Consider the following 26758-nt stretch of genomic DNA (forward strand, 5'->3'; position numbering starts at 1 on the left):
CTAAATCAAGGCTTTCTTGTTTATTTTTGTACACATTCATATTCTTCACATTATCAGTACTTGCAAAATACTTCGATAAAATAAAATAATGTTTCCACCAGCCTTTTTTTTTTTTTTAAATAGATACAAAATCAGTTCAGCTTGAAGAATTTGCAGATATAAGAATGCTTCTATGTTTTTAGTTGGTTAATAATAATACAGTTTCATCAGTACAAATAAAAGGCAAAACTGAATGCTGGATATCTGAAATAAAAACAAAAAATGCTGGAAATACACAGCAAGTCAGTTAGCATCTGTGAAGAGTAAAGACATGTTATAATATATTGGGTGTGTACCCCTGATCAGAACTGTGGTTCCATTTTTATTTTAGTCTCCATCAGTTATCAATGATCAGTATGAAAAATATAAACCTGTAAACTACAACTTCCACACAAGCTGTCTGATAAATAGCTTCATCGGTCTCAGGAAAAATATAACTCTTATCTGACGATATTTTGACACCATGCAAAACATTGTGGTTCTTAAAAAGAACAAAGCTAAACCATTTTGTGTTGCTGAGATAAGTGTATTATTTGGGACATTATAAAATAGTTCCGACTTACAGAATTTTTTTTGTAAACATTTAACAATATATTTTCTGAGGAAGTGTTTTCTTTCATTTTACTAAATATGGTATTATGAGGCTTCTGTTAAAAAGGAACAGAAGCTTATGGACTTTAAATCAGTCGAATACTGCTGAGAAAGGCACCACTGGCTGCACTTCCTGAGACAGGTACGGCCAGTTAAACACTTGCATACAAGTTTTTGTGCAAATCCTTAACACAGTTGTTGGCCCCTGTACAAATTTATTTTTTTTGCACACACTTGTGAAACACATTTAAACAAAAAGCAGAAAAAAGTACAAAATGTTATCAGAATAATTGGACTTTTTGCTGACGTGCTTCCAGTGTTGACACTGCAACTACAAGTCTCTCAATGTCATCTTCTCTTCATCACCTGGATCATGCTCAAGGGTGTACTTGCTAATTCCAATATTTGGAGCCATGGCAAAGCATATTGCTCATCATCAAGATGAGAGCCAGAGGCATTCTACCGAATCTGTGGGACTACAAATCAGGCACCTAAACGAGCAGAAATTGTAGGCAACGGTCAAGACCGCAACATTAGTACAGCACTAATCATAACCAACTGCACAATATCCTACCCTACCTCTGAACCACAACTAGGCATCTACACTAGCAGACAGTGGAGGCAATAACCAACGTTGAACTCCAATATATCCCAATCTAGCTCCACAACGTCCTGCTCCAGCACAGAACGACAGCTAAATAGTCAGACCCACCTACCAACCCGCTTAGTTTGCCAAAATTGAATGGAATTGAAAGAGAATGGTGCTTGGATTAGAGATGCAATATCTTTGACTCGAGTGCACAAGGAGCAATTTAAAATGAAGGCTTGTCCTATGGATTAACACTAAAAATGACTCATTGGAACATTGGAGATAATGTTCCTTTTTTAAAAAAGACCATCACTCTGATGAGACTTTTTTATATTATACACTGTAACAAAACGGTTGACTAATTTGGATAAAATAATCAAGTGCCTAATTCCATTAAAATTTCATTTTCAAAGGACTGCAAGAAAATGAACTCTTACAATTCAGGAGCCCATTTACTTTCTCAAAAACATTCTTTCCAATAATTCCTTTGTAAAAATTATATTCTGCAAGAATGTGAAGTAGAATACCAGATAATAACAGAATAAACACACATTTCTAGTCATTGTGCAATGTAAAGGCAAAATAAAACTCATCTTAAATTTTTAGACAAATTGCAAAAGGGTTTAGCAGAATATACTCTGAAACAACCCAGATGTGAAGAATTTTAGTCATTAGTTTCACAACTCTATCCTTCAGTTTGCATCCTAGTGTGGGCTCTAGCCTACCTGAAATATGTGTAATGAATTTACTTGCATCTCAACTTATTACTGGTGAAACCTCCTTTCCTAGGAAGAAACAACATACTGTATTTTATACCAATTAATGCACCAATCGACCTTGCATCGAGTAATATATTACTGTTAACAAAGCTTGCATTGGCTAAGTTACAAACCAAATTTGTATTGAAAAACCCATTTGAACCGACCAAACTTGTACGCTCTAACTTATTATAAAATAAGAGGCTGTACTAATTAATCCTTCTGCATTGGCAAATTCAGAATTCATACGCTTTGTACTGATGTATTCATCAAAAGTAATGGATTCTGTTCTCATTAATTCCTGTTGTATTGAGCAATACATTATAACCAGTAGGCATTGTGTAACTAACTCATCAGAACCAACCAGTACTATACTAACCATCTCATTAGAACCAACCATTCGACGGCAGATCGTTTGCTGATTACCTCTTTAGCAACAGGTTCTGCACTGTATTAACTACCTTGCTAGAGCTGAGATGCTGTCTTTTCTCTCAAGCTTCTCTCCTCACTGAAGATTCAGAGTGCCTGGATGAACAATGAATGATCCTCAGACTATGATCTTAGACTCTATGTCCCATATGTGTATCAAACACTCCAGAGTGACAAGATTACTATTATAACTATATGGCCAATGTTTGAATGAAATACTATCTTGTAAGAAACATTTTTGGAATGCTGGTTTAGGCTTCTCCATTCCCTAGAAGAGGTCCTTAAGGTAACCAGCATAAATCCTGGGATTTTGATTAAATTAAAAAGTCACAACTGGAAACATTTCAGTTTACGGAGCTGTTGGGTTCTCATGTAAGGGACCTCAGATATTTGGTTAGATCCATCCTATAATGGCATGGGTTGATCAGCTACGCTGAGACATTCACATCCCTGAGTGACATGGGGTTTGACGTATCTGATGGTTTATCTTCAAGCAGTGTCATAACAGCAGCAGGGTTAGCACTGTGTGCAAAAATCTGTTGGATTGCTCTCCTCAAGTTCACATGCAGTCTGTTCTGAGTCAGGTAAAAGGTCTCCATGGCAATGGCCTTCATGGTTCCAGCACACAGATCCTCATACAAAGGACCAGTGTACATTCGTGAGGTCTGGAAGAGATACAATGTGAGGAGTTAATGGGTTTCTTGGCTGTCAAATTAAATACAAAATAAGACAATAAATAGGACACATTAGGAACAAACTTCAGGTTTTTTCCTTTTAGCACTAAAGCAGCTCACAAAATTAATTTAAAGACTTGCACATACATTCTCTTTCATGGTCAGATATTTAATAATTTGTTGAATTCTGTAAAAATGCACAAAGATTGTTCAGTGACCAATGAAGTGAGTTTTAAGGAGGATAGGGAGGTGGAAAGGCGGAGCAGTTTAGGAAAGGAATTCTACAGCATGGGGCCTAGACGGCTGACGGTGAAGGGATAATTACTAGTCCTAGCCCTTATCGGTCTACCCCAGATCAGGTGTATTCCCCAGACGTTCACCTTCAACTAAAGTTAGAGATAGCCGAATTCTATAAGACGCATAATTGGGTCTAAAGGTCCAGGCTATCTCTCTCTAAAGGAAAGGAACGACTTGAAGATGTTACCGTCCTCCAGATAGCACTTTTAATAAGTTTAACTAGACTGTAACCTTCCGGATATTATGAGGGTCTGGAACCCCCCCCCCATCCCAGAATTCTGCAACTCCTCTCAAAAGAGTGTACAGAGATTGAGTTCGCGAGTTTGATACAGAAATACTATGAGATAATTCTAAAAATATATAGATTTATTAAAGAACCGACATGCAGCTAACAGCTGGTGATTCACTCGCAACTTTAACAGTTCAAAATACAAATAGCTTACATTTCTTATTCTCAGAAATCCTTATTCTCAAATCTTAACTTTGTTACATTTTTACATTTCTTATTATTTCTAATCCAGGATATCCACCAAAATCAAATAAGAGTACCTTTTGATCCCCGAGACTCAAAGAGTTAAAAACTTAGAGCCTGCCTCTGAAGTTGAGAATCGCTTGCCCCTTCCAGCGACTTCTGACTTTCTATCTGAAAGTTCCATATTTTACTCTCTTTTTCAGTGGTATATCCTTTGAAGTTTTCTGCTGATATAAGCTAATTATCTCTAGTCATTCTTTCTGTTGACTTCTTTCTAATCTTACTGTCAGTTCAGCTGTTAACTTGCAGAATCCTGTCTCTACCTTTAGGTGTTCAAATTTTATCATAAAAAATGGTTATGACAGATGTATCTATTTGATGCCATTCTTACGAAGTTCTTTCATTCAATTTCTAAATCACCTTAGCTGGTTGAAAGCAGACATTGTGTCTCCTAACTGTTCTATTTTCAACACAAACACAATGTGATTGCTTGGTGCATCTACTGAAGTCATATTTACAAAGTCTTCTGTTTGTACCTTTTACAACATGTAAATCAAAAACACTTCAACTAGGGTGTTCTATGCATTTCTTAGCTACTTCAATTGGTTGTATTAAGAATTATGTCTCCTGTCTTTCATTTGATATTACTTTTACTAAGGCACATGTTCCTTTAATGTTCTGTGTTTCTGTTCGAAGTGTTAGTTTAGAACACTTTAAACTGGGTAATGGTATTGTGTTTCTCCCAAACTGCAGACATTCTGGAAGCAACTCTTTTGCTTCTTCAATAGGGCCATTGTCTCAGTTTAAACATCCAAATCCCATTTCAAAAGCTTGTATGGTGTTTACAGCTTTGTTAACAACTGATCTTATCTCAGAAGCCTGTATTCTGTTTGGAGCCTGTGTCATCGAGGCTTTTAGATTTTTAAACCCAGTTTTCATGTTGTAATCAAGTCAGAATTCTGTTCATAGGATGGTGTATCTTTCTGAAATATGGTTATTCCTTTACAACATAACATCTGCTGATAGTGGGGCAAAGAGCAGGTGAAATATGCAAGGCCAGAGTCGAAGGCCTCTTGTGCAATGCTGCACCCCACTTCGCCCCATCATTGACGGCCATGCCGTCAGCTGCCTAGGCTTCGCGGCCTGAAAGTCCCTCCCTAAACTCCTCCATCTCCCACTCAGTTCTAAAATTCTACACCATAAGCACCTGGGGCTTGAGAACTACTTACTATGCAGCCTGCCATACTGATAAACATCACTGTTTCTGAGCTAAATACTTTTCAAAAGTATTTTATGAACTATGGTCATCAGCACCTTCAGTAGTTTTAACTGCTAGATAATTATTTAATTAGGTTAACCTTCACCCAAGTCAATCTGTAATGTTAAACGTTTTAAGCATCTTACATGGTTTTCCAGGAATCGTCGCACTTTGTAGAAATCTGGTAAATAGTTATTTCTGACTACAATCTGTAACCATCTAATTCTTATTTCAGCATTCATTGAGTCGAGCAGTGCAGAGTAACTCTTCGATAGCTTCATCATGGCTTCTGACAAGACGGGAAAAAAAAGGAAACCTAGACATTAACCAGCATGATTTCAAGCATTTCAAATTATATGATTAAGCTAAATATTAATCTTCAGAACAAGACCAACTAAACTGAGTTTATGTTAGTGAGCATCCTGCTGTATAGAAACAACTTTTAAGAATTACATATAATCAGCAGCAAGTTGCAGGCTGAATAACTGTAAACACAAAAGGAAAGAAAAAAATGATCTGTGCGTCTTTGCATTTAAAATAATGGTAAATTCATTATCATAAAAAAATTGTCACACTTTTCTTTCCCTGCTCCATCTACAATCATGACAGCTCCCTGTCTCTGGATAACCTGTAGTTCAGTCCCAATCTTCAGCTGCTTTTATTTTTTGCACAATGTTCCACTATCCTACCCGATCACTTTCTGAATGAGCACGTGGAGATTTGTTCCCATCCTATTCTGCTCAATTAATAAGATATCTAGAAAAGACCGTCTATATGGAGTTTACATTTTTAAGGATTATATGGAAATGTGACTCCAGTTTTTCTGCTCCAAACCAGTGTCCTTGCCATTTAAGAAACTTGGCTTAAATCTATAATTTATATCCATCAATTTCTACTCCAGAAAGTACAGTAACCTGTCTAGACAGGAAATTCATAGCAGTAGTGCCATGCTCAGGTATGAATTTACCTTGAATTGTATTCTCAGCCCGACCTCAACATATAAAAACAGTAAAGAATGATTAGAAACTAACCGAGCACAAACCTACATTTTTCATTTAACACTATCTTTAACATGCAAGTTATTTTTGCTTATATTAAATCAGTAATTTTTACAGTAACTAAAACCCACAATAATTTGAAACAACAACAGAAAATGCTGGAAACACTCAGCCAGTCAGTCAGCATCCGTGGAGAGAGAAACAGAGTTAACGTTTCAGGTCAATGACCCTTCGTCAGAACTGGAAAAAGTTAGAGGTGTAACAGATTTTAAGTAGGTGCAGGGGGAGGGGAGGAAAGAACAAAAGGGAGGGTCTGTAATAGGGTGAACGGCAGGAGTGGTTAAAGGTTGTAAATGGGGATGGAAGAATCATCAACAGCTGCCGCCTGAAAAAATAGGGGCAGGGGTTATAGTCTGACACTGTTGAACTCAATGTTGAGTCCAGAAGGCTGTAAAGTGCCTAATAGAAAGATGAAGTGCTGTTCCTCGAGCTTACGCTGAGCTTCATTGGAACAGTGTAAGAGGCCGAGGACAGAGAAGTCATAGTGGGAGTGGAGCAGAGAATTAAAGTAACAAGCGCCAGAAGCTCTGGGTCACCCTTACGGACAGAACGTTTGGTCTCCCCAATGCAGAGGAGGCCGCATCGTGAGCAGCGAATACAGTATACTAAATTGCAAGAAGTACAAGTAAATCGCTGTTTCACCTGGAAGGAGTGTTTGGGGCCCTGGACAGTGGAAAAGGAGGAGGTAAAAGGGCAGGTGTTGCATCTCCTGCGCTTGCACGGGAAGGTGCCGTGGGGAGGGGAGGGGCTGTTTGGGGTGATTGAGGAGTGGATCAGGATGTTGCGGAGGGAGCGGTCCCTTTGGAATGCTGAAAGGGGAGGAGAGGGGATGATGTGTTTGGTGGTGGGATCACGCTGGAGGTGGCAGAAAATGATCCGTTGAATGTGGAGGCTGGTGGGGTGAAAGGTGAGGACAAGGGGAACCCTATTATGGTTCTGTGAGGATGGGGAAGGGGTGAGAGCAGAAGTGCAGGAAATGGAACGGACACAGTCGAGGGCCATGTCAACCACGGTACAGGGGAATCCTCGGTTGAGGGAAAAGGGAAGACATATTGGGAGCACCAGTATGGAAGGTGGCATTGTCAGAACAGATGCGGTGGAGACAGAGAAACTGGGAGAATGGAAGAGAGTCCTTACAGGAAGTGGGGGGGGTGGGGGGGAAGTGTAGTCCAGGTAGCAGTGGGAGTCAGTGGGCTTATTGTGGATGTCTGTCGATAGCCTATCCCCAGAAATGGAGACAGAGAAGTCGAGGAAGGGAAGGGAAGAGTCGGAGATGGACCATGTGAAGGTGAGGGAAGGGTGGAAGTTGGAAACAAAAAGTGAATGAAATTTTCTACTTTAGGGCTAGAGCAGGAAACGGCACCAATACAGTCATCAATGTACCGGAAAAAGAGGTGAGGGAGGGGACCTGAGTAGGACTGGAATGAAGAATGTTCCACATATCCCACGAAAGGCACAATAATTTGCTGGTCGATCTCCACATGTCCATGTAGAGGTAGTCTTGCTAAGATTACCTCCACATGGACAGCGTTAGGCATCACCCAGCGACCCAAAACCCATTGGGCCAATGAGCAACAATAATTGTTAGAGGATGGGTATTCTTACTTCTAAGTTTATGTTAAAAGACTTACATTTATATAACGCCTTTCACGACTACCGGACATTCCAAAGTGCTTTAAAGCCAATGAAGAACTTTTGAAGTGTAGTCACTGTTGTAATGTAGGAAATGCAGCAGGCAATTTGCACACAGCAAGCTCCCACAAACAGCAATGTGATAATGACCAGATAATCTGTTTCAGTGATGTTGATTGAGGGATAAATATTGGCCAATACACCGGGGATAACTCCCCTGCTCTTCTTCGAATAGTGCCATGTGATCTTATACGTCCAACTGAGAGAGTTAACGTCTTATCTGAAATACAGCACCTCCAACAGTGCAGCACTCCCTCAGTACTGCACTGGGGTGTCAGCCTAGAATTTTGTGCTCAAGTCTCTGGAGTGGGACTTGAACCCACAACCTTCTGACTCAGAGGCGAGGATGCTACCCACTGAGCCACAGCTGACACAAAATAATAAGGTTCAAAACATTTATTGTTGATGTTCACAGAAATTAAGCATACAGTAATAATTATTATCGACAATAATTAAACATGCACTTAACAGCAACACTTACAGCAAAACCTTATGAGTTTGCTGGGAAATTCAAAACATGTTATGGTTCCAAGCTCAGTGTACTTGTATGGCCAAACTTTTGAATTCCGAGGTATCTCTCCCGACACCCATTTTTATATCCCCTTTCACAACTAGTACGTGATAACTTGCATACTTCATAGCATTACATAATTCCTTTCCCATGATCCTCATCAATAACTTTAGTTTTAACAAGTACAACTCCCCAAATTCTGCTATAGCTTCACCTTGACTGAACTATCAATCAAATCATTAAACTGGAGACGGTTACAGGGAAATTAATGAACAAAGGCCCTGTACAGGCAACGTTATCACTTGACAAGATTCCTTATGCATGTGTGTCCTTGGAGGAGTTAATATCCCTAGAATATATTTCCATTGCACATGAATGTTAGGCTTCGAGAATCAATAAAATGATAACTTCTCAAATTGATGGTCAAAACTTGTCTTTGCTCAGTGTATCCTGGGAGGACATGTAACTGCCATAAAGATGTTACATACTCATGTTTCCCTGCAAAGCTCTATCTTCAAAGGAAGCCTGTTTGTCCGCCACTAAATCTCTTATCAGCTAAACACTGCTTCTGCCTGGTACAACTTTTAATTCCCACTGTCTAAACTGAAACATTGCTAAAACACAGATTTATCCAAAATAAAGCAAGCCTGTCTTATGATTACATTTTCATTCTTCTCACAGAAACTCACTTAACAGGAAAAAGATAAAAGTTAACTTTACTAAATTATATAGAGGCTTCAAGAACATTTAATTTACACTTTCCTTACAGTAATAATAACCACACCTATTCATTTGATTTAGGTATCCAAAATGTTAGTGTCTATAATCCCAAGTTTATTTGGATGGTTCTCTCCGTATTACATTCGCCGTTCCATTTGTTTAGCTTAGCTTCTTGTCAACATGCATATGATCTGGCTCTCTAAATGGACAGAACAAAATTGTCCTCATGAACAATTGTTCTATCTTTCATGTCTTCCTCCCCCCAATGAATCTGCTGAACTGTCATGAACTAGAACCAGTAATTTCTTTATGATTCCTACTATGACATTGTTTTACTGCAAAAACAATCAAGATCTGTGCCAAAGCACACAACACAACTGACTGTCAGGCCAATTAATCATAAAAGTGCACTCTTTTGTGAGGTTGCTTTACCATTTTATCAATTTGCATTAAGTGAGCAGCCTTCAAAAATCCATTTCCCTGATATTAAGGGAAAATATCTACCGTTGCACAGAACATTAGTCATACCACATGATAGGGACCTCTACTAAAAGGTCTTAATGTTTCCAGTAGTTTGAATACACCTCTCAAATAGACATCAGTTCAACAGCTCCAATGGCTAAAATGTATTGCAGAACAACTCAAACTTTATATAGTGCCTTTACTGTAGAAAATGTCTCAAGCAGTTTACAGAGTAGTACTAACAGGAATGGAACACCAAGCCAGGGAGAAAATTTAGAAGGGTTACTTGAAAGTTTAGACACAAAGATGGGTTTTGAGAAGATGTTTAATGGAGGAAGAAGTAGAAATGTGGAGGGGTTTAGTGAGGGAATTCCAGAAGGCAGGCCTTATGTAGCTGAAAGCTCTGCCACCAATGATGGGACAAAGGAAGATGGGAGGCACAGGAGGTTAAAGTCAGAAGACTGAAGAGTACAAGAGGGAAAGCAAGTCTTGCAGAGGTTGTAGAAGTAGCGTCCAATGAGGTCATGGAGAGACTTGAAGATGAGGACAAGGATTTTAATTAAACTCAATGCATTGGGGAATAGAGAGCGAGTAGGAGTCTGCAAGGGCAGGCGTGATAGATAAACAGGGCTTAGTGCGGAACAGGATATGGGCAGCTGCATTTGGTCAAGTTGGAGTTTATGGAGCATGGATAAAAAGCCAGCAAGGAGAGTATTGGAATAATCAAGGCTGGAGGTGACAAAAGCATGGATAAGAGTTTCAGTGGCAGAGAGGCCGAAGTAGGGGAAGAGATGAAAGTAAGAGGTCTTGGTGATGGATGTGGGGTGATGTATTCCATTGGCCTCAAAGCCCATGAGTTAGTGAGGGGAAAATCAAAATTAGCCAGCCTTCTCACTCTGGCTGCTATCCAGTAATCCCTGCTGGAAAATACATGCGTGTGGATGTCAGGTCAGGCTCTGCAGATATACCCACAAGGGTCAAATAGGCTGCTGTCACTCATTGTCTAGATTTACAAGTGAAAATGATCACTTGGGTAATGCATTGATGAACAGACAACACCCATGCAACCATATTCCAGCAGGAGTCAGCAGACCTCAGGAAAAGGAGCAGAGAAACAGGAAAAAGTGCGGTATTTAGCCTCAGAAATATGGATAAATTAGATTAAACAACATGCTCGGTTCACATCATACCTTGTGCTAAGTCACCACAAAGCAGACTTGACAGTTGCCACATAGGAATCTGTAGCTCAGACTATTCTGCCTTCTCTGCTGAAGAATGAGTGGCCTAGAATGGAATGGGAAAAATATCCCTCCATTGTTGATTTAGAATCCTTGTAACATACTAACGTGACCTGGAACAAAATTCTTCACTATAAGAACATAAGAAATAGGAGCAGGAGTAGGCCATTCGGCCCTTCGAGCCTGCTCCACCATTCTATGAGATCATGGCTGATCTTCTGCCTCAACTCCATTCACCGGCCCTATCGCCATATCCCTTGAAACCTTTACTATCAGAAATCTATCGACTTCTGTTTTGAATATACCCAATGACTGAGCCTCCACAGCCCTCTGGGGTAGAGAATTCCAAAGATTCACCACCCTCTGTGTGAAGAAATGTCTTCTCATCTCAGTCCTGAATGGCCTACCCTTTATCCTGAGGCTGTGGCCCCTGGTTCTAGACTCCCCAGCCAAGGGAAACATTCTTCCAGCATCCACCCTATCAAGCTCTGTAATAATTGTGTATGCTTCAATGAGATCCCCTCTGAGTCTTCTGAATTCAAGAGAATACAGGCCTAGTTTACTCAATCTCTTCTCATACGACAGTCCCGCCATCCCAGGAATCAATCTTATGAACCTTCGTTGCACTCCCTCTATGGCAAGTATATTCTTCCTTAGGTAAGGAGGCCAAAATTGTACACTGTACTCCAGATGTGGTCTCACCACGGCCCTATATAATTGGAGTAAGACTTCTTTACTCTTGTACTCAAATCCTCTTGTGATGAAAGCCTGCACATTCACTTTCAGTGACTCATGTACAAGGACACCCGGGTCCCTTTGAGCATCTGCATTCCCCAATCTTTCACCATTTAGGAAATACTCTGCCTTTCTGTTTTTTCTACCAAAGTGGATAACTTCACATTTATCCACATTATATTCCATCTGCCATGTTTTCGCCCACTCACTGAGCCTGTTGAGATCCCCTTGAAGCCTCTTCACATCCTCTTCACAACTGACACTGCCACCTAGCTTTGTATCAGCAGCAAATTTGGAAATGTTTCATTTAGTCCCCTCATCCAAATCATTGATATAGATTGTGAATAGCTGGAGCCCAAGCACCGATCCTTGCGGTACCCCACTAGACACAGCCTGCCATCCTGAAAAAGACCCGTTTATCCCTACTCTTTGCTTTCTGTCTGTTAACCAATTCTCAATCCATGCTAGTATATTACCCCCAATTCCATGTGCCCTAATTTTGTTCACCAACCTCTTGTGTGGCACCTTATCGAAGGCCTTCTGAAAATCCAGATACACCACATCTACCGGTTTCCCTTAGTCTACTCCACTAGTTACATCCTCAAAGAACTCCAATAGGTTTGTTAAACAGGATTTCCCTTTCATAAATCCATGTTGACTCTGCCCAATCTTACTACGTGTATTAGTTTCTAAGTGCCCAGTTATTGCATCCTTTATAATAGATTCCAGCATTTTCCCAACTACTGATGTGAGGCTAACAGGTCTGTAGTTCCCAGTTTTCTCTCTCCCTCCTTTCTTAAATAGCGGGGTTACATTTGCTATCCTCCAATCTGCAGGAACCATTCCAGAATATATAGAATTTTGGAAGATGACAACCAATGCGTCCACTATCCCAATGGCCAGCTCTTTCAAAACCCTAGGATATAGGTCATCCGGTCCTTGGGATTTATCGACTTTTAGTCCCATTAATTTTGCTAGTACTGTTTTTTTTTTACTAATAATAATTTCTTTAAGTTCCTCATTCTCGCCACACCCTTGGTTTTCTCATATTTCTGGGAGGTTTTTTGTGTCTTCCTCCGTGAAGACAGAAACTAAGTATTTATTTAATTTCTCTGCCATTTTCTCATTCCCCATTATAAATTCTCCCGTCTCTGACTGTAAAGGACCTATATTTACCTTCGGCAGTCTTTTCCTTTTCACATACCTATAGAAGCTTTTACAATCAGTTTTTATATTTTTTGCTAGTTTGTGCTCATATTCCATTTCTTTATCAATTTCTTGGTCCCCCTTTGCTGATTTCTAAAAAGATCCCAATCCTCAGGCTGACCGCTTTTTCTGGCAACTTTATAAGCTTCCTCCTTTGACTTAATACTAGCTTTAATTTCTTTTGTTAGCCATGGTTGGCTATACAAGCCCCATGAGGAGTGCAATTAACCAGATCAGGTTCATTACAGACCTTTTGGTGTCATCACAGAGAGGAGATGGGGTTTACACTACAGTTCCCTACAATAACAATTAAGTGCCATAAAGTTTTGGAGCACAAAATTATATCTCTAAATAAGATGATTTACATGTTGATATACTTTCCAATTGTAGCATTTCTACAGAGGAGCGATAACTAAAGTATTTACACCAACATGACCCTCTTTTAAAGTAAAATGAGCGCACTTCAAACAAAAACAAAGATGTGTGGACACTAATCAGATTATTTATACATAATAGTGTGGTCTAATAAAACCAGTTACACACAAGCATGTTATCCTACCATGAGGCAGTGGAGATCTATCCAGGAGTTTGTCCAACAGGTGAACTATTTGGAACGTTTTCCATTTGGAAATATCAATGTCTGTAATACGGTTTCCATCGAGAGTTTCTGAACTCCACAACTGGTACAGAGTTTCCACCGGTTTAATCAGACTAGATCCCTGAGACAAATCTGGTTCCAACAGCGGAGGTCCAGACGCATTCAGCCAGCGCGCAAACTCCAGCCCTAAAAGCAGAGAAAAAACTCCGGATGAAGTTAGTATTTGATAAAATAAATTATTTAAATTTCTTAGATGAAATATACAAAATATTTTCTACTATGGTAAAGAAAGACAAAGGTCATAATGTGAGATGAGGAGAAGTGATTCAATGTGAACTGTACAGTTTATCTCAAACGTGTTCTGATGTATGAGTGTTTAATAAGGTGTTATGAAATTGAGCATTTTTGACTTTGTATCCACTGACAGTTTTAAATACTCAAGTTAGAGAAAATATGTTGGATGAAAAATATCCCTCCTTCTGCCTCAATAACAAGCTCCAACCTAACCTTGGAACAGTATTACTGCAATATGCTATCTCTTCTACACACTAGTCTCATGGCCTCTTAGAATGAGATAGTTGAATCGTTGCCAATGAATGGCGAATTGGATAGTTTTAATCTGGAGATCGGCACCTACTAAAACTGGATTGATCTTATTAATCTTTGCTATTTCAGTATCATCTCTTGCATAGAACACCAATGCATAATTACACAGACTGTCCTATTTGAGAGAGTGGATTGCTTTTCTATTTTTGTTGTGAGAAGTCACACAACACCAGGTTATAGTCCAACAGCTTTATCTGAAATCACAAGCTTTCGGAGCGCTGCTCCTTCGTCAGGTGAAGTGAAGAGATGCATATAGGCACAGCATATATAGTCAGAGAACACTGCCAGATGATTACAGGTAATCTTTCTAACTGCCCTTTATCCCACCTCGGCAGAGAGATAATCACAGCAATCAAAGGTGTGGATGGTGTCCAAACAGGTCAGTCAGGAAAACATTACATCAAAGAACAATGAGGTGGGGTCACCAGGGGTCAAATGTTGCAGATGCTGGGGTCTGTATGAAAAACAAAAAACAAAGAATATAAAAAAAAAGATTTTTTTTTTGCTGGAAATCACAGCAGGTCTGGCCGCATCTGTGTAGAGAGAACAAGCCAACGACGACTCGAGTCTGGATGACTCTACGTCAGGTGGGGTTACATGTAGCGTGACATGAACCCAAAATCACAGTTGAGGCCGTCCTCATGAGTGCGGAACTTGGCTATCAGTTTCTGCTCGACGATTTTGCGTTGTCGTGTGTCTCGAAGGCCGCCTTGGAGAATGCTTACCCGAAGATCGGAGGCTGAATGTCCTTGACTGCTGAAGTGTTCCCCGACTGGGAGGGAACACTCCTGCCTGCCGATTGTTGTGCGGAACAATCGCCAGGCAGGAGTGTTCCCTCCCAGTCGGGGAACACTTCAGCAGTCAAGGACATTCAGCCTCCGATCTTCGGGTAAGCATATTCCCCAAGGCGGCCTTCGAGACACACGGCAACGCAAAATCGTCGAGCAGAAACTGATAGCCAAGTTCCGCACTCATGAGGACGGCCTCAACCGGGATCTTGGGTTCATGTCACGCTACATGTAACCCCACCTGACGTAGAGTCATCCAGACTTGAGTCGTCGTTGGCTTGTTCTCTCTACACAGATGCAGCCGGATCTGCTGTGATTTCCAGCAACAAAAAAAAATTTTTAAATTTTTTTATCGTTCTTTTGTTTTTTGTTTTTCATACAGACCCCAGCAACTGCAAGATTTGACTCCTGGTGACCCCACCTCATTGTTCTTTGATGTAATGTTTTCCTGACTGACCTGTTTGGACACCATCCACACCTTTGATTGCTGTGATTATCTCTCTGCCGAGGTGGGATAAAGGGCAGTTAGAAAGATTACCTGTAATCGCCTGGCAGTGTTCTCTGACAATATATGCTGTGCCTATATGCATCGCTTCACTTGACGAAGGAGCAGCACTCTGAAAGCTTGTGATTTCAAATAAAGCTGTTGGACTATAACCTGGTGTTGTGTGACTTCTCACATTTGTCCACCCCAGTCCATCACCGGCATCTCCACATCATGGCTATTTTTGTTGGTAATGGCATTGAGCAATGAAGCATGTAGAACCACATGGGTACAATCTATAATCTCCTTGATCTTTGGGAATTATTCTATACTATAAAACTGCAGCCCTTTCATGCTGCTGTTGGTTGTCCATGGAGAAGGGGATGAAATTGCTTAATAATACATTGGTCACCTGTTTCACATATCTATGGACAGCTGGTTGACTTCTGTTACTGACATTTCTAGTGGCAGCCTGAAATGATCCCGAAGCATAAAAATTCAGGGTGGCTATGACCTTGACAGCTACTGGCAGTGCCATGCCTGTGAAAGAGTCCTGGTTGGAGCATGTGGTACAAGTCCATTGTGACATCCCTTTCGTAAATCACAGTATCTTCTGGACAACAAAGGCAGCGCATCTCTGTCCATAGGTTCTGTTATGGTGTGCTGGCAGGTGGGTACAGAGCATCTCTGTCCATAGGTTCTGCGATGGTGTGCTGGCAGGTGGGTACAGAGCATCTCTGTCCATAGGTTCTGCTATGGTGTGCTGGCAGGTGGGTACAGAGCATCTCTGTCCATAGGTTCTGTTATGGTGTGCTGGCAGGTGGGTACAGAGCATCTCTGTGCAACCTGATCAGCCTGGAATCCCTTTGTTGGCCCTTCTCTTCTACTCCACAAAGTATAGATCAAGAGGATTCCTATGGGAAAGCCTGCCTACTATTAGAAATGTTGATAAAGAATAACAGCAGCTCAATAATTGCCACAAAAGGTTCCTGAAAACCTAAGTGACAACAGGAAAAAAAAAAGCAGAAGAATGGCCTGACAATTTGGCAATCTTCTTACTGGGCTCCTTAAACTCTACTTCTTTATACAACTCCATGCCGAGCCACGCTGGATGCTCAGCTGATATGGGTAAGTAATGAAAACGGTATTAAACTGGTGAAAAATCTGTGCGTAGTCATTTTGGCTTCACTTATGTGCATATGACCACAAACTAACGAGGCTCCTTGAACTCATTACAATTACTCACAAAACTGAACGGAATTAAAAAATGGGCAGAGACCCTGGGTAACGATTCGCCACCTAATTGTCAAATCAGTAACACCCATTTTATGCCCATGAATTGGATGTCACCAATCAGAAAATTGGACACTACAGCCTTTAAGCAGAACTGCTAAGTCAGTAATATTATCACAAGTTGTCAAAGCAGTGATCAAAGCTCAGGCTAGGCACACTGGTTTTGTGCATGTACATAGGAGTTTTGTCAATCATGTGTCCCAATAAACAGGGCATCCCACATAAGAAAGATGTGAAACAATATCCTTGGGAACAGTTGTTCCTCTAGAATGAGCAACAAAATAAAAGTTTGAGAGTGAACGTTTTCACTCTTATCTTCAAGGACAAATAGTGTGCAGGAATCTGAAAGATGCAAACTTGTTTGAAGTTAAAGGAAACATGCTCAAAATAAAATCCGCAGCTTGCTTGTCTACCAACCAAGTGAGAGGATGGATGCATGGAGTAAACTACAGGCTGTTCATCTATCCTCAGCTGAAATGTCAGATCACAGCACAGACTGCAGCTAACTCATCTATGCAGTTTTAAAGAAGATGCAAGAAAGAGCTACATTATAGTGTTATATTATTCTCTTTTATATTTAATCCAAAAAATAGTTCTGAACTAACTATAAGCTGCAGAGATGGGAGCTGCAGCTGTAAAGGTTACTAGAAAAAAATTAAATACAGAGAAGCAAGTATTTGAGACCAAGGCTGGGATTTTCTGCTTGTGCGTCACCTCCCTGTAATTTTCCTCTCTATTAAAATTAATGGGGCTGGGGGGAGGAAAGAGGCAGGAGGAATCACAGGCTGACAAGCGAACAAGTGGAAAACCCCAGGCTACTGGTCTAGAGAATGCGTCAGTCTGAAGAAAACCGCAAGCTCATTTACCCTTATAACAAATGAATAATCCAGAGTGCACTTGTATTGGCAGGCAATCCAAAAATCAGCACCAGAAATAATAATTAGAAACAGGTTTAAACAAAACAAGGAAGAGAAAAATGTACTCCACTAATATTTTGTTATACAGTAGGTTCTACTTAAATAGCAGTCAGATGTAGTGGGAAATTGCTTGTAGTGGGCAAAACCTCAAACGCTACTTAGAAAACTCCCTTTCAAACATCTCACCAACCTTCTTTGTTGTCCACACATTTCTCCCTGAGCTCAGGAAAAAAGCCCAGGAAAAACTCCAGTAGATCTGCTGCAACTACACTTGTAAACTTGAACTTTTCCACATAGGCCTAAGAAAAAAGTTATTAAGATTAGCAGCTTGAATCCTGCAGGTTAATCATTTGTGCTTCATGTAATAACGGTAACTGAATCAGCAACAGTAGACTACAGGACCTATTATAACAGGACCTATTAGCTGGTTATGTCATTGTGATTACAAACAGATTCTATTGCTGACAGCACTTGTACATAAAGACATTTTAACAGTGACAGCACTCCATTTATGGGAGGGACTACATGTGGCTGTATCAGCAACTCCACTTAATATATTTGAAAGGTTCCATTTCTCAATAAGTCCACAACACAAAGCTGTCCATGTGAAGAATGCAAATGATTCACCTATGCAACAGGGAGTGTTGTTCAGAATCTGAGGTTAGGGTATTCTGTTGGGCTATGCAGAGGACACGTTACTCTGTGATATTCCAGTGCTTGATATGAATGTTAGCAAGATGAGGCAATCGCCAACAGAATATCAGGTTTTCCTTTGCTATTTATAAAGTAAGTTTTAAAAATAAAATGAAAAATTAAAACAAGCTGCTGAGTGAACTCACTCTAAGGAAGGAGTCGAAGCATTTTGTGTCTCCACAGAGCTGCGACAGGTAGTACACGAAGCAGAATCCTTTCTCATACGTGAAGAGATTCATCAGACTGCTGGGATTGACACCTGCACAGAGAATGTAGAAGAAATATCACACACATTTCTTTATCATGTATACTGTAGCTACCCCTGATCACCAATCAAAAAGTTTAACAATAAATGTTTAAGACTCCTTATACAGAGCACCAATAGATTAATAAATGTTGTCTCTACAGTGAAGGTTGGTTTACAACAGCTACCTGCACTTTGTTGGATTACAGACTGATATACAATTCCTCCCTGGATTGGTTCAGATTACAAACTGGTTTACAGCAGCAGTAATACTAAGCTTTGAAAATTGTGATAATAAAAGAAAGAAAAAGTAAATACAAACATCATAATGGAACCATTCTATTGAATCACCTATTGTAACAGAGGATTGAGATCTACTGAAGATTCTATCCATCAACTATTCAAGTCTAAAAGATCTACTGAGTGAGTTTGTCAATCATCATAGTCTAGATCTATCATAGTTCACAGGACATGGACTGAAAGTGCCACACCGTATCACACAGAAACTGCCAAATACCAGTGTATTCTGGTAAAAAAAGAGTTGTACTCTGAAATCAAAGAATTGGTTTAGTTTAGTTAGTCAGTGCTTTAATGGAGCAGCTGGTTTAATTTAAATTGCAAACAGAGGTAAAATGGAGACCTGGCTCAAACTTCACTTGTAGTCTGCTGACAGGACTCTCATCTCCGAGCAGTTTCAGCTGACGATGTAATGCTTCCAGTCGGAAAGTGGTTTCAAGACAAGTAAAAGCAGCCCCTGAAAAAGAAGGGAAACCAGTGTTTTTTTCCTCCCTTAAAAATATTTACTTTTTTCTGCCAGCCTTTGGATTCTTCTACATCTTGCATCATTCCTTGAATGGATGAACAGTATGTAGCCTACTCCCTGCATCCTGGAACTGACCACTTGGTGGCATACAAGAGCACCATAGGGTGACTCATCATTGAGTTTTTCCTTCCATCCTGCAAGGGAGCACCTGCCCTCATTTTGGCAGGTCTGATGGCATGGGCTAGTGTATGAACTGTGTATGAACTGTAATAACTTGTACAAAGTGCAACATAGCACCCATGTGATGTCCCAACATCGAGAATTATGTTTGTCTCTAAAATGCTGTATTACAACCCTTCTCCCCTCAAAAAGGGTTAGATTGAATTATGTGTTGTGCAGATGGTATTTAAATGGCTTATTTATTAATGCGCTATATCGAAGATCATGACATTTCTGATTAGGGAGACGCTACTATGATGCAAAATCTACTTAAAATATGAAATGAATTATATTTATCTCAAGAGCAAAATGTTGTGGATTTTAAAACACAAAGTAGCTGCTGTTGCCTCATATGTCAGCACCTTCAGTACGAGTTAAAAAAACTTTCAAGGTGTCAGAAATGTGCTAGCCTGTTATAATGACACCCAAATTCTGAAGCAGTACAAATAATTACGTGATCCTTCACCTTGAAAACTATAAACCTTTTGAACTTTATTTAAAATAGGTTACATTTTTTACGTGATTTCTTCCACATTAAAGTGCATAATAAAGAAAGGTAAATGATTCAACCTTGGGTGTAACAGTCAGCATTCACTGAGGTACCATAAATAGTTTTACCATAACAACCAGGGAAATAAACACCACAAGGACATCTGTCCATTTGAGCTTGGTGATAAAACCATAGCTTGGGTCCACGGGCAGTATTCCAGTGCCCGCACAATTTTCTGCTATCGCTTCCAGCTGGCAGCAGAAACGCCTGTCCTGAAATGGACGGCATCTTTTAACAAGGCATTAATGACATGACAATGTCTTTCATATCATTTATTATTCATTATATGCTGAGTTGTCAATCATGCTGGTATAATAGGTGTCCAGCGTTGCCAGGTGCTTAGAAAAAAGGCTGAAGTTGATTTAAAAGGGACCAGCAGCTAGTTCTAAAGGATTAATACAGAAAGCATATTTCTCAGCTGACTTGGATTTCTTTTTTTTTAAATCACTATTGACAAGTGATTTACCATCAAAGCTTTGTGTCTTCTTTTGGGTTTCCATTCAACCCTCCCCCACACAAAGAGGGCAGAATGGAATTTCCATTGGGAATACCCCTGTATCTTTGTTTTTGGAAGGAAGAAGAGGAGCAACAGAGGGAGGCCAGGCTCATGGCACTATAGAAGGTGCTTTGGAGAAGCCATGACTACTCTCTATAGCCATGACTTATGATACCCGTACATGTGCCAGGACAGCAATTGAGCACTGTTAACAGGGTCCATTCTTCCACACGAATTTCATTTCTGTGCTATATAATGACTGAAGGTGTTTCAGGTGCCTGGATCCATCTGGGGTGGTCTGCAATGTAGTCTCCCAGGTTCCCAAGGATTATGGTGGTGTGCTGCCTGCTACACAACTTTGCCTTTAAAAATAGCCACTGCATGAAGACCCTGGGAGGAGGATGGCACCCAAAGCCAGAAGAGCACCAATTGATAGCTGCAAGAGATATTCATGCCAGTCTGAGATAGTAGACGATCTCTTGACTACCACATCTGGCCAGTGCATGAATTACTGCTGTCTACCTTCCCCCTACCCACCATAAAGATGCTACAATAATTGTATTTACCAACCATACTGTGTTCACGTTCCAATGTGCTTCCCCTTGGTGGCAGTGATGTTTGATCTTGTGCTCCTCCTAGGTGTTAACTGAATAGCTGGAGTGCATGAGGTGGCTGGCTGCTGTATCTCAAAAGAAACTTCTTGGGACTGCAGCAGGGTGCATCTCATGGAAGATAAGTTCTGAGATGGACCTGCTGCTGGCTGCATCTCTTGTACCGCTAGATGGGCAGCCTGGTCCTGCATCCTTTCTGACACATGTATAGGCATCTGAGGGAGAAGGTGGGAGAGCACATATGTGCTGCCATCCTGAGACATCAGTCATCATAGAGTACATTCCTGCCATGCCACTAGTACCAGGCTCTGCATGATTATGATGTGTGGTAAAGCAGACCTAAATGGTACCTATGACATTGGTGAAACCCCGAGAGATATTTTGTGTCCCAGCACCAAATGATTGGGGGCCAGAAGAAACAGCCCTCTCCACTCTGGCATTTATGCTTTTATGGCAGCAGTCTGAGCAACCATGGCAGGAGCACAGACTTCTGTCACGACTTCTGTAATGGGGCCTCCACTGCAGATCAGCCTGAAGCTGCCACACACTCCAGGGTAGACTGTACTACAGAGAAGCCATTCATTGGGATGTGCAGATGCAGGTAGCGGACTCCTCCATTTGACCTGCCATCTGCTGCACATTGCTGGAGACATTGATGCCTACACATGTTTCGTGGTCTAAAAGCATCCTTCTTTTAAAAGTAGGACCCATAAATTCTGGACCCAAGGGAAGTGAATAGGATGATACATAAAGCACGTGGGCAGAAGAGCTGGTAGTGGAACATGAAGCGGAAGAGGCTGCTGACCGGAGCATCAGGAATCATCACCCCTCGACTGTAGAGCCAGGGATCAGCTCTCACAGCTCACTGTCTCATGTCCACCTGGGTGGTTGTATCTGAGATGGTGCTTGGTAGGGAGGAAGTTATTAATGGAGTGTATGATAAACTGCTGGCACAGACTGAAGCAGGGGACTTGGTAGCTCTTCTTCCTTCTCTGCTTTTTCTTGGTCTGGTATATGTGGAGAGGACAAGTAGTAGAGAGGATAGAATGGGTTCCGCAGGAGCAGAGTCCACATGTCGCTTTCAGTAGAAGTGGCATGAGAGTTCATGATCCAGTTTGCTGACAATAATGCAGGGTTCAAAAAGATGACAAGGAAAAGAAGAATGTCATGACACGTTTCCTGCATCCCAGGAGCTCCGAAGCTTCTTCCTTGTATGGGATGAGAGGGCAGAGGTTGGACAATTTCTCACTCTCTCTCGTATTATGGGCAGTCTTCTGCTTTAAAAATGCTAAAAGTTGGGAATTTTAGGTGCTGTGAAACGTAGTCAAACCCAGGTGTCAACAGACAGACCAAAATGGTGGTAACAGCAGGTGCATGAACCAAGCAATTAATAGAGCAGATTCCAAATTGAATGTTCTCAGCATGGAATGATGCTCCCAGGGAACGTTAGCCACAGTGCCCGATTTCCATCCATTTAAATTAATAGTAGGAAAATCAGGCCAACATTCCCTGCAAGCATCATTCCGCACCGGGAATGCCTGAATGCAGAATAAGACCTAATCTGTGTTTAGTATTGGAAAAAGTGGAAGAGAATAAAAAACATGTACTCACCGTAGGTTTCCGTGGTGATGCGACGTTGCGCATACGTTGCTAACCCCTCGCTCAGCCACATCTCTTCCCATGTGGCATTGGTAACTGCATTTCCAAACCAGCTGTGTGCGATTTCATGGATGACATCAATAATGAGAAACTCATCACTTTCCAAAATACAGGAAATAATGAAAGTCAAACAGGGGTTTTCCATTGCAACAATTGGAAACGAGGGCGGAAGGAAAACGACATCATACCTGAAGAGAAAACACAGTGGTTACATGCTACAAAATTTCATTTTCTTTCAAACATTCAAAGTGCTTTCACAGTCTTCCCCAATGGGTCCGTGGGTAAAAAGGATCAGTGTGGTTCTGAGCCCACAAAGACCAGTAAGCTCCGAGGTTCTATCCCTGGTCTGTGCTGACTTAATCAATCATAGCTAGGAGGTGCTAAATATGGTCCCTGCATCGGCATGCTAAAGAGGGACAAAAAAAATCAACAGGACGTCCTGCTCCTGTTCACTATCCAGTGGCTCCTGCTAGAAAAGTACATGTTTGGATGATCATGCTATCCTGTGATGCTTCTACAGTTGAATATCCTGCCAAACCTCACTGACTAGGCTCACAAGTAAAGCATGACCACATAGATGTAGAACTGGAGGGTTTTCCAGCACCCTTAGAACCACATCCCAGCATGAAATGCTGGCTTCAGGAGAGGAGGGGGAAAAAGCAGGAGGGAAAAAAAACTAACACTTAATGAAATTACTTCAACACAAAGCGTGTTGCTCCAGAGGTTTAAATCAGAGCTCCTCTTCAGGGAGTTGAACTCCAGCAAACAGCACTAAATAACATAAATCAAGCAGAACATGAACAGCTTCCTGTAAAAAGGGAAGGGGAAAAATTTGGCAGTCTATGGGGAAAGAGCAAGGGAGTGGGACTAATTGTAGCTCTGTCAAAGAGCTGGCGCTGGCAGGATGGGCCGAATGACCTCCTTCTGTGCTGTATGATTCTATGAAAACCGGAAGACATCCTGATGGTGTCAGTCTGCATCAAGGAAGGAATTCATTTAAATTGTGAAGTTGTTTTATTGTTATATCTAACTATTCACCTAACCTCATTTCCCACAACTAAGCTTCAAGTTAGCAGCAAACTCTGCATTTTCAACCATTAGTCCAACTCCAGCCTCATAAGCATTATATATTTTATATGTTACTCTTTTGTTCCCTTGCAAATCACTTCTCATTGTATAGCTTGCTGTGTTCAGGAACTAGGCTGATTTAGCACATGGACATGTCCCCTGTGGTCAGTCAGCGGTGAAGTGTCCTGCTGCACCTAATCATCCAGCCAAGAATTTCATTCAAGTTCAAGTGGCAAGCAGCTTTGGGACTCAAACCGATGGACATCTGGTCAGGAAGCCCTTCAGCCTCAGTAAAACCTAGTGAACTCAAACATTGTTCCTGAGCTATATATTTTTTTACTTTTAAAAGGTGCAATTCATCAATTAGTTGCGAGACAGAAATCAGATGACTTGCTTCCAGGAACTCCTAGTACTACTATGTAACCACCCGTCAGGAACTGCAGGACAACTGCCCAAGGTGATTCATTCATTCCTTTTTCCTCTTTGTTTGGAAGCACCACACCTGCTTTTAGAACCTCCAATGTATCCCACGAAACAGTTCAAAGTACTGGCTAAGCCATGATCAGTAACTTGATATTTGGGAAAGAAGGAACATAATCATTGCTTCCTGCACTTGATGGCGCAGTGTACCAGTTTCCATCACAAACCTGCTGTCCCCATATCTAATGCTAACCCACATCCAAACTTTGATTCATTTCCTTTATTACCTTTCCCACATATAAGGCCCAAAGAGATTCTCTGCAGCACTCAGCCACCGTTCCACTGTGCCATTCAGTTTTGCAGTTGCGATTTTTAACAAGCAAGGTTCAGCCCAAACTCTACTTCTGTATAAATATATAAAAGAAAAAGAGAATGATCAGAAAAACTCAGGTACACATTTGGTAAAGGAACATGCAGTCTGAATAGACAGATAAAGAGAATAAGGATCTTAAACCAATGTTCAAATATCAAATTTAAATCTTCAACTGCCAGCAGCTCCAACAAAATTCGAGGTTCCCCAAGCTGATTATTCGTTTAAGCTTTCAGCTTACATAATGTAATACGGAAACAAACACAAACACTACTCCTAAATAGCTTAACCATTACTGTAGTATCATCAGATTTGCTCAGTTGGGAATACTCTTACTCGAGTCAGAAGGACTCAAGCCCACGCCTGCATTTGAGCACACAATCTAGACCGATGTAACCACCCATCAGGAAGTGCAGGACAACTGCCCAAGATGATTCATTCATTCCTTTTTCCTCTTTGTTTGGAAGCACCACGCCTGCTTTCAAAACCGCCAATGTATCCCACGAAACAGTTCAAAGTACTGGCTAATAAGCCATGATCAGTAACTTGATATTTGGGAAAGGGGGAACATAATCATTGCTTCCTGCACATGCATCGATGTAGAAGCTCTTCCAATAAACTGCACATTGCATCAAACAGCCCTTTTCTCCTGTACCACTGGCTCAGGACCAGGCGTTTTGTTCAATTGCTTTGATGCAATTGGAATTTCTCTTTTTGGGAGATTTTCATCTGTGCTTAGTCACATCCCTCAGGAAATTAAATAAAACGAGAGAAACTGCTAGTTTAAAGCAGCACACTGTTATGGGCAGTGTTGGCTCAATGAATCCAGCTGTGTCAGGCTTTGCATATTTCAATCAGGGGTAGATATCGGTAAAGGGATTCAATTTAGATTTATGGCTTAGTAATTAGGACAAGGGTATTAAAATCCAGCTTCAGTCTTACAGTCACAAAAGTACTTACCGTGGACCTATATCTGCAGAAATGAGATCTCCAGCTACGAGGGCTAACAGGTAAGCAGGAACCGGATACTCCATCTGGAATCGGTAGATGTTCTCTTGCTGGTCAAATGTGCTCCGAGTTGCACTCATTAGCACTTTAATACCAGGTGGGACCTAAGAACCAAAACAGAACAAATAAAAAGGCAATTGTTTTCTGGCGCTATTTGTTTTACATAATCAAGGGGCCTGGGGAAGCAAGATACACAAGCACTTTAATAACATGGAGAGCCAGAAACATGTTGGGGCAGCATAAGCCAAACATATTGAAAACACAGCAAAAGCACTCTCTTTAATCAATGTTCCAAACTAGGGAACCGGAGCACACGCTGAACAGTGTCGGTCACCAGAACATGCATAATAAATAGCCACATTAACCTACTTAAAAACAAATTTATTTAGACATTATTAAAGCAAAGAAATTTTTGATATATCAGAAAAAGGACCTTATACTTGGGGAGAGGCCCACACACTGACTGGAGTGCACGAGGCTCAAGTACCGGGAACGTGGGTACAAGTACACTTGGTGCCGCTGGCCTCATTACTGCCCCCCAGAATTATGCCAATCCATACCAAATTCCACAATTTCAGCTGGAGCACCATTCTTCATTTTCTATGTGCCAATTTAAAATTGTAGTGTTTGAAAAAGGGCCTCATTTAAATCCAGGGCATACCACTTTAGACCAGTTGTATTTTCTGTTTTTTGGAAGGTAGGCACTGCTAATTTTACTACTTTCTGTTGCTGTCTAGGCCCCTTCTAGTTACACCAGATGTAGCGGGTTATTGATAAAGCATGCCAGAGTTCTGTGAGTGAAAGGAAGCTTATTCCTTTGGCAGCCATCAAGTTGCAGATGCACCTGCAGAGAGAGTGGGGTAGGCTTTGAACTTTCTGCCTGGGTGTAAAACTGGTGTTGTAGATTGTCTGCCCCTTATAGAAACCACCCGATTTTCATTTCCACCACTGCCTACCCCATTATTTGAGGGGCTTAAGAAGTGAGAGGTGGGGCCAGTGCTTTGCAGTCCACAATGCTCAAGTGCCAGCTAGTGTGGGCTGAGTTCTTGGTGCATACATTGTACATCTCTTTGTATACAACGGTACATGTTCATGAGCTACTTCACAAAACATCTCTGAAAATTAGCGTGATTGTCAGTGTTAACTTGTGCAAGAAATCACCAAGCAGTCAATATGGACTCTCTTAAAACATTCCAAAGTGAAATTGGACAGAACCCTGATTTAGTGAGAGTGGAAAAATTG

At 41.0% G+C, this 26758-nt stretch overlaps 1 protein-coding gene across 2 annotated transcripts in view; it reads right to left on the minus strand.

The window, feature by feature from the left end:
- rnpepl1 (arginyl aminopeptidase like 1) overlaps positions 1–26758 on the minus strand; it is a 60180-nt gene continuing 33422 nt past the window's right edge. The window contains exons 3-11 of one of the 2 annotated variants that reach the window (XM_085990122.1): positions 25469–25620; positions 24426–24542; positions 22603–22838; positions 18993–19106; positions 18255–18367; positions 17606–17714; positions 13289–13513; positions 5254–5396; positions 1–3071 (exon numbers count right to left, since the gene is read on the minus strand). In XM_085990122.1, the coding sequence (XP_085846248.1) occupies positions 2835–3071; positions 5254–5396; positions 13289–13513; positions 17606–17714; positions 18255–18367; positions 18993–19106; positions 22603–22838; positions 24426–24542; positions 25469–25620 (1446 nt within the window). In that variant the 3' untranslated portion in view covers positions 1–2834. The remainder of the gene's footprint in view (positions 3072–5253; positions 5397–13288; positions 13514–17605; positions 17715–18254; positions 18368–18992; positions 19107–22602; positions 22839–24425; positions 24543–25468; positions 25621–26758) is intronic. The other variant, XM_085990123.1, reaches the window with a different exon arrangement.

Source organism: Somniosus microcephalus, chromosome 6 (assembly GCF_052327205.1).
Source record: "Somniosus microcephalus isolate GS21.2 chromosome 6, FLI_Smic_1.0, whole genome shotgun sequence".
Taxonomy (NCBI): Eukaryota; Metazoa; Chordata; class Chondrichthyes; order Squaliformes; family Somniosidae; genus Somniosus; species Somniosus microcephalus.